This window comes from Corvus kubaryi, unplaced genomic scaffold, assembly GCF_017639235.1.
Source record: "Corvus kubaryi isolate FWS band 111438036 unplaced genomic scaffold, C.kubaryi_AGA036_p1.0 135, whole genome shotgun sequence".
In the NCBI taxonomy this organism is placed as follows: Eukaryota; Metazoa; Chordata; class Aves; order Passeriformes; family Corvidae; genus Corvus; species Corvus kubaryi.
The window spans coordinates 365,064-373,292 of NW_024580669.1; the positions used below are offsets into that span (position 1 = coordinate 365,064).

The 8,229-nt window shown below is 54.5% G+C and overlaps 1 protein-coding gene across 2 annotated transcripts in view; it reads right to left on the bottom strand.

Annotated features, from left to right (window-relative positions):
- Window positions 1-915: 915 nt before the first annotated feature.
- Window positions 916-8,229, bottom strand: part of ZC3HC1 (zinc finger C3HC-type containing 1) — an 11,120-nt gene continuing 3,806 nt past the window's right edge. The window contains exons 4-10 of one of the 2 annotated variants that reach the window (XM_042051629.1): window positions 5,935-6,018; window positions 5,076-5,203; window positions 3,980-4,140; window positions 3,099-3,315; window positions 2,686-2,895; window positions 2,307-2,516; window positions 916-1,331 (exon numbers count right to left, since the gene is read on the bottom strand). In XM_042051629.1, coding sequence (XP_041907563.1) covers window positions 1,263-1,331; window positions 2,307-2,516; window positions 2,686-2,895; window positions 3,099-3,315; window positions 3,980-4,140; window positions 5,076-5,203; window positions 5,935-6,018 — 1,079 coding nt within the window. In that variant the 3' untranslated portion in view covers window positions 916-1,262. The remainder of the gene's footprint in view (window positions 1,332-2,306; window positions 2,517-2,685; window positions 2,896-3,098; window positions 3,316-3,979; window positions 4,141-5,075; window positions 5,204-5,934; window positions 6,019-8,229) is intronic. The other variant, XM_042051639.1, reaches the window with a different exon arrangement.

The window sequence follows — 8,229 nt, forward strand, 5'->3', positions numbered from 1 at the left end:
CATCCCAGGCACTTCCCAGCCCATCCTCACCCCTCTGGATCAGGGGTATCCCCATCTTCACTCCAACTCCAAGCCCAGCAGGGCCATGGGGGTGAAGCAGCCCCTCGTTAAGGCCCTTTTAATTAGAATCCCCTTAGGAAGAGAAGGGAATTCACCCAAACTCAGGTCCTGCTGCTTCCCATGGGATTCCTGCCCAAGAGGGATACACCTATCCCAGAACAGTGGATCCCAGGAGAAGCCCCCAGGTGGGCTGGTGCACCCCCAAGTTTTTGGGGCTCAGGGAGAGCTCGGATCAGCCCTGACCAAGGCAGCCCCTGCATTTCCAGGCACAGCATGGCCAGAAAATTTCTCCAAGGGAATGAGGCAGGATGAAACCTCGAAGCCGGGGCTGGGGAAAGCGAGGCAGGAGCTCCTTTCCTCAAAAAAAAAAAAATAAAAGACATATCCCTGTGCCTCCACCCATATCCACAGACCTGGAGTGAGGAGATCCAACTGTGCAGGGCTGTCTGTGGAATCTCAGCCCTTCCCAAAGCCCCTTCCCCAACATCCTCAAGGTCGGAAATGACAGCACTGTCTCCTCTCTTGGCTTCTTCTCTCCCTTCCACGGAGACCGCTCCCTTCCCAGCAGCCCAAGCCATGGAAACTCTTCCCAGCTTTTGGCTGCGTCCTAGCCTCCAACCTGGGGGATTTATTCCCCCAAACTGGCCACCAGCAGTGGCCAGGGATTGAGGCAATGGAAAAACACCCACAACAGGCAAACAAGACAAGAAGATGTCGAGTGGGAAACAGGGAGGCAGCCAGACGTTGATCCCACAAGAACAAGAACCCCAAGGGATACAGGAGCTACACCAGCTCCCGAGCTCCTCCTGCCTTGGGAAAAAGCACCACACCAGCAGGAAGGAAAAAGCAAAACAATAAAAATGAAATGTTTATTCCCACCTGGCGTCACTTCCGTGCGCTGCCGGCGGCGGGACACGGCCGGACACCACGGACACCTCAGAGGTGACAGTGTCCCCTCGTCACCCCACGCGCCCGTGGCACATCCCAGCTCCAGCCCTCAGAGCTGAGGGACACAGCAGCAGTTTGTGAAGGCAGGGGCTTCAGGAAGGCAGTCAGGGAAGGGGATCCCAGCGTGGCCAGGGCTCTGTTTGGCGTGGAGCTTCCTCGGATCCCCTTCCCAGGGCACGGAGCTGCTGCAGGAACGACAGAGAGGTTGGATCTCTCCTGATGCCCTGTGCTGGTTTCCAGAGGCAGTGGCCTGCTCAGGAGGAATTCATGCTCTCCCACTGCCGGAAAATGCGGAACACCTTGCAGGACTTCTCCGAGAGACTCTGGAAGAGACAGAACAAAGCAACATCCAGAGGTCAAAGCACTGGAACAGGACCTGCAACTGCCAGTGGCAAAGGGCACGAGGAGAAACTGCAGCAAAAAACCATCCAAAATATCCCAGCTGGCTGCCAGGACAGCAGTTTGTTCCTGATCTTCATGATCCCCATTTGCCAGCTGGAGGGGAAAACAAGGAGACTACAAGCAAGAAGGGACTCTCAAGAAGCAGGAAGGGACTCCAACAAGCAGGAAAGGACCCCAAAAAGCAGGAAGGGACTCCAACCATCCCCTGCTCCAGCTGGGTCTGGTGCCTCTGACTTGTGACTGGTCCCACTGGACTGTCTGGAGCTTTCCTGGCACAAGGCAGAGCCAGAATCACGGAATCATGGAATGGGTTGGGTTGGAAGGGACCTTCAAGATCACTCAGTTCCAACCCCCTGCCGTGGGCAGGAACACCTTCCACTACAAGGGACCTGTTGGGGACACAAATCACACGAAATCCAGGACAAATCCTGAAGCAGGAATGCTCCACTGCTCCTCTGAGCTCCAAGCAAAGCAGGAAGGAGCTGGCAGGAGGAATCCAAGTGGATAATGAGATCCAGGGAGGCAGCAGCTGCTCCACAGCCACTTGGGGAGGGAGTTGTGGCCTCAGCTCTGTTCCCCTGGCTCGGCAAACCTGGCAATCCAAGAACCTGGAGCCAGGAATCAGGATGGCTGCAGAGAGGAGCTCTGGGGACATGGAATGAAACCGGATCTCGAGCAGTGCCGAGGCGCTTGGGAATGGCTGTTATTTATAGCAGCCCCCGAGCATCCCAGCCTGGCATGGGATGGAGCCTGGCTGTGGGAATGCCGGAGGGGAAGCTCAGCCTCTGCAGTTTGGTCCTTGTCACCTGGCTGGGATTGTGTCTAGCCCAAACAAAGCCCATCCAGCCCAAAATTTTGCTGCCTGGGCAAGCAGCATTCCGGTTTGGGATGCTCACCACTGGCTCTGCCTCAGGCACTGTGTCACATTTTCGGATGCCAAGGAGCTTCTTCAGCACCACTTCCCAGCCTGGCTCAGCCTTCCCAGGCTCCTTCTCCATCTGGGATGCAGTATCTTCCAGGGATTCCTCTCCCTCCCCGGTGTTGACCCAGGGACACCAATCGCGGTGCTGAGAGCTGGGGTGAAAGAAGCTCCTCAGGGAAGCGTCCTGGGAAGTGAGGAGGTGACAGAGAAGGGACACAACGATGGGATGGTTTAAACAGACTCCAAGAAAACCTCTCCGTGCCCAAACCCCAGCCCTGAGCCAGCTAGGGGGACACCACCAAATCCCCGGCTCAGGAGCACCCTGCCTGCATCCCTGTGCCCCCATCACTCACCGAGCTGCTGGAAGAGCAGAGCCGTGCCCGCTTGGCCCTGCGCACAGGGCTGGATGGCACTTCCACGCTGTCCCCCTGTCCCATGCTCCGGGTCACAGGGCGGCTCCTCAGAGTGGGGCTGGTCCCATCCAACTCGCCCCGGTCGATGGAGTTGGGAGAATCCCAAACCCGTGGGCGGGACACAGCTGGGGATGGGCTCTTCTCGTGCTGTTGGGGGGAAAAACATGGAATTAATGGAGCTCCTCTGGTCACCAAGGGGGCCCTGTCCGGCTCCAATCCTCCTCAGCCATCCCACAGGAGCTCTTCCCACCACAAGCATGTGTCCATTGGATGTGGATGAGGGCAGCCCGGGATTCGGAGCACCTGGGAGTTGGCCAGGTGTCCCTGCACCGCCCAGCGATGCCAGGATGTACCTGCTCAGATCCCGGATCCTGGCTCCGTGTGAGCATCCTGCGTGGGGATGTGGGAACGGGCGGGAAGCGCTCGGGAGCAGCCGGGGTGGTGCTGCTGGAGCCGCAGGAATCTGGCTCTGGAGCTGCAGATTCCAGCTGGTGGAAGCCCCACAGCCCCACCTTCCTCATGCAGCGCGAGCAGGTGATCACAGAGAGGTTCACGGAGCCGGAGGCAGCACTGTGGGGACAGAGCCAAGTCATGGAATCCTCATGGAATCCTCATGGAATCCTGGGATGGGTTGGCAGGGACATAAAGATCCTCTCATTCCAACCCCTCATGCGCAGGGACACCTCCCACTATCCCAGGCTGCTCCAAGCCACATCCAACATGGCTTTGGACAGACTTCCAGGGATGGGGAAAGTCAGGAGAGGTCATCAGGGATAAGCCTGGGCTTGGAAAAGTCAGAGAAAGAAGTCCATTAAAGCCAATCCATGATGTTGATTTAAACTGGCTCAATTGCATTTTGCCTTGCCAGGAAGCAGGAACAGAGGGGAAAAAAGAGGGAAAATAGGAAAATGGTGAAAAAAGGGAAGCAGAAATGTAGTGGAAAAGTGTGCAAATAGTTAAATAAGGGAAGCAGGATCAGAGTGAAAAAGAGGGGAAAATGGGGAAATAAAATAAGGTAGGCAGAAGCATGGTGAAAAAGAGGGAAAACAGGAAAACAGTGAAATGAGGGAAGTGGGAGCATCATGGAAAAGAGGGAAAACACAAAAATAGTGAAATAGGGGATACTGAACATTGCCCAGGAGGAACATTCCACGTTCCTCAAGCCTCCAACAGCTTTCATGGCAAGCCCAGAGTGTGAGGGACATTCCAGGCCCATCCCTGCAGCCCTGCCCACCTGCAGGTCCAGCCACACAGCGCCAGGATACAGGCGGGAACGTGCACCTGCAGGATTTCCGTGGAAAACTTCCCGGGAGGCTTCTCTCCCTCTGTTCCTTTGTGCTCCAGCTCCTCCCCGATGAGCTGGAGGAGCCGAGTGATCCTTTCCTCTGTCAGGGACTGCGAGCACAGGGATAAAATGCACTGGTTTTACTCCCAAATCGTGTCCCACATGGAGAAAAATCCCTTTTCCACCCCCTGGAATTGCATCATCTGGCACGCTCAGCTCTGGTTAACAGGGAAAAGTCACTCAGAGCAATGGTTTCCTCCTTCCCTCTGGCTCCCCATTCCATGAAATCTGCCCAGGCACCATCTGCTCCCCCAAGCAGTGGAGCAGGTCCCATTTCTGCCGTGGTTTTGGGAGTCTCCGGTGGTTTCCGAGCTCAGCCAGCCCTAAAACACCCCTGTGGCTGTGCTGAATGGATGAAGATTCCCTGGATCCCACATGGCTCCTGGCTGCCCAGAGCCATCTGTTCCCTGCCAAGAGAGTATCCAATGAGCCAGACTTGGCTGGAGCAGGGCAGGGCCAGGACAGGTTCCAACAGGGAGGCAATTCCACACTTGTTCCCGGCTGTTCCTGCTTTTCCCTCCTGCCTAAGGAGCCTCCTCGGGCTCCTTCACCTTCCCAGGGCTCTGCCCACACCTCTGGTCCAGGGCAGCCTCTGGCATCCCACATTCCCGTCTCCAGTCGTGTGGCATCCCAGCTAAAGGAGCAATCTGTGGGCTGCCACTCCTCATGGAGTGCTTGGAGCTCCCAAAGGAGTCTGTGGGATCCCAAATCACTTCTCCCAGGCACCACAGAGAATCCTGGACACCGGGAAAGGTCCAGAGTGGGAAGCAGACACTACAGCCCACTTCCCAGCTGATGAGCCATTCCAAACTCCTTTTTTACATGTTTCCATGGTGGAACCATCACATGGGGAATGTCCAAGGGAAAAAACAAGGTGGGAGCAGATCCCTCACACACAGAAGCTGAAATTCCTGATTTTGGGTGCGCCTGGGATCATCACCGGAGCCTGGAATGCTCCAGATTTTGGGAGCAGGAGGGAACTCACCATGTTTTTCAGGTCTTCCGGTCTGAGGGAGGGCAGCTGCAGCTCCAGCTGACACAAGCTCTGGAAGCGATCCAGGAAGTCCTGGAGAAGGACTCTGGGCTCATCCACCAGCAGCCTGGCAAAGCGATCTGGTGAGAGGAAAAGCTGTGCTCAGCCTTCCCAAGCCCTCCTTATCCCACAGGGAAAGGGGGGACACGAGCCCAGCCAGGGTGCCCACACAAACGTAGTGACAGGATACGAGGGAATGACCTTAAGCAGAAGGAGGGAAAGTTTAGATGGGATCTTGGGAAGGAATTGCTGGCTGGGAGGGTGGGGAGGGGCTGGGATGGAATTCCCAGAGCAGCTGGGGCTGCCCCTGGATCCCTGGAAGTGTCCAAGGCCAGGCTGGACATTGGGGCTTGGAGCAACCTGGCACAGTGGGAGGTGTCCCTGCCCATGGCAGGGGTGGCACTGGAGGGGCTCTGAGGTCCCTTCCAATCCCAACAATTCCATAATTTTTTTTTAGCTTTTAAAGGAAAAGTTCAGCACAGCCTCTTCCCTTCACAGCATTCCCAAGCAGCACAGTTTCAAAGTTAGGATCTACCCCTCTCTGAGCATTCCATGACATCCAACCTCCCCCGTCCCCTCCCAGTTACAACCCAAAAACCGCTTTAACTGTTCCAGAGGCATCCAAAGGCTAGGAAGAGCTGGATACAGCCCTGGGGCTTTTATTTGCTGAGGCTGCTCAGGGACATTAATTTCCTGTTGTGTTTCATCATTCCCACAGGGAAAAGGAGAGTGTGATGACAGGAATAACAACAGAAAGGAGGGGGAAAAAATGGGAATAACGCTGGATCCTGCAGGAATCCGAGGCACCAACCTGGGCAGGGGCTGTCTGGCCAGAAGCAGAACTTCTCATGGGCAGTGCACAGGGCCTTCCTGAGCTCCTCACAGCGCTCCTTGTCTGCAGGGAAAAACTCAGGAATACTTCCCTGCGGAGCCACCTCCTCAGGGAATGGCTGGGAAAACCAACCCAGGAGAGGAAGCCACCAGGATGGGAAAGCTTCCCTCAGACGCTGAAGGCTGCAGAGCCTGAAGCTTCACCTCAGACCTCCCTCCCTTCCTCTTCCCACCACGAGGAATTCCAGGCTCCCTCAGGCAGCCCCGGAACAGCAAATGTCACCTCAGCAGTTCCATGTGCCCACAGCCAAAATCCCTCCCGTTCCCAGGCACAGGAGCAGGGGAGCCTGTGGAAAACCAGCCCAAGCCAACCACAGGCACAGAACCCGCTGGATCCTGCCAGTTTTTCCTCCTGGGATGCTGCCAATCCCTGGCTAAGCTGATCCCTCCACCCTGGCTATAGGAGCCAAATGCCAGCCATGTCTGGAAATCAAACTTCCCCCAAAAAAACGGATCTGACATTTAATTTCACTTATTCACACTTTCACAACCAAATCATTTCTCTTCCAATTTGATTTTCGATGCCTTCTTCCCAATCTTTGATTATTTTAGGTTTTCCTAACCCAGCGTGATTCCCAACGGATAATTAGGCCAAGGTTTATTTAACAGAGATAATCTGAACAAACAGGGAATGTTGATATTGAGTGACCCAAAAGGAAAGGCTCAGTATTCCCACGAGCCACGCTGCACCTGGCAGGCAGCAGGAATGTGCTCCCTGTTCACCTCCAGGGAGCAGGAGCAAGGAATTGCAGCCAGGAAAATTGAGGAGTGGGGATGACACTTCCTGGTGGGATAATAAGGAGTTTATTAATTAAATCTCAACGATGTAATTTCTGTCTGAGTGGCCTCGGTGAGCGCCATCCTGGAAAAATTCACTGGAGGATCAGGGCAGAAGATGCAGGAATTGGGAAAGAAAATTTTTAAAAGGATGTTCAGATCCTTAAATGCATCCAGAGGGCAACAAGGCCAGAGAAACAGCTGGAAAACCTGGAAGAGGCTGAAGGTCCTGGAGTTGTTTGGAGAAAAGGAGGATGAGGGGTGAATTCTGCACCTTCCTGAGGAGGGAAGTGCTGAGCTCTTCTCCCTGGGATCCTGTGGTAGGACTGGCACAGCATTCCAGCATGGGAATGGCTCAAAGCTGCACCAGGGGTGGCTCAGGCTCAACATTAGGAATTATTTCTTTACCAAAAGGATGATCCAACTCTGGAATATTCCAAAAGATGATGGATGCCCCAAGCCTGGAAGTGTGTCAGATGGTTTTGGATAATTCCCTGGATCTGATGTAAGGTTTGGTCAGTCCCGAAGTGCTCAGGCACTTGGAATAAATGATCCTCATGGATCTGGAATGTTCCGGGCCAGGTTGGACGGGGCTTGGAGCAGCCTGGGATAGTGGGAGGTGTCCCTGCCCATGGCTGGGGATGAAGTGGGAAGATCTTTAAGGTCCTTTCCAACCCAAACCCTCCTGGGACTCCATTCCATGATTCCATGAGAAGAGAAGGCTCAGGTGGAACCTCATTGGGGTTTCCCAGTCCTTAAAGGATGGATACAAAGAGGGGGGAGGGTCTCCCTTCCATGGAGAAGACAAGGAGCAGTGGGGACAGGGTGCAGTGGGAAAGGTTTCATCCCAGTAGAAAAAAGACATTTTTTCCAGTGAGAATTCCATCATTCCCTGGGACCATCATTCCCTGAGATCACCATTCCCTGGGACCAGAATTCCTTGGAACCACTGTTCCCTGAGACCACCATTCCTTGGAACCATCACTCCTTGGGGCCATCATTCCCCAGGACAATCATTCCCTGAAACCATCATTCCTTGGAACCATTATTCCCTGGGATCAGAATTCCTTGGAACCATTTTTCCCTGGAACCATCATTCCTTAGGACCATCGTTCCTTGGGGCCATCATGCCCTGAGATCATCATGCCCTGGGGCCATCACTCCTTGGAACCATCATTCCCTGGAACCATCATTCCTTGGAACCATCATTCCTTGGAACCATCATTCCCTGGGACCATCTTTCCCTGGGATCAGAATTCCTTGGAACCATTTTTCCCTGAAACCATAATTCCTTGGGACCATTATTCCCTGGGGCCACCATTCCTTGGAACCATCACTCCTTGGGGCCACCATTCCCTGAGATCATCACTCCTTGGAACCATTTTTCCCTGGGACAATCATTCCCTGAAACCATCATTCCTTGGAACCATTATTCCCT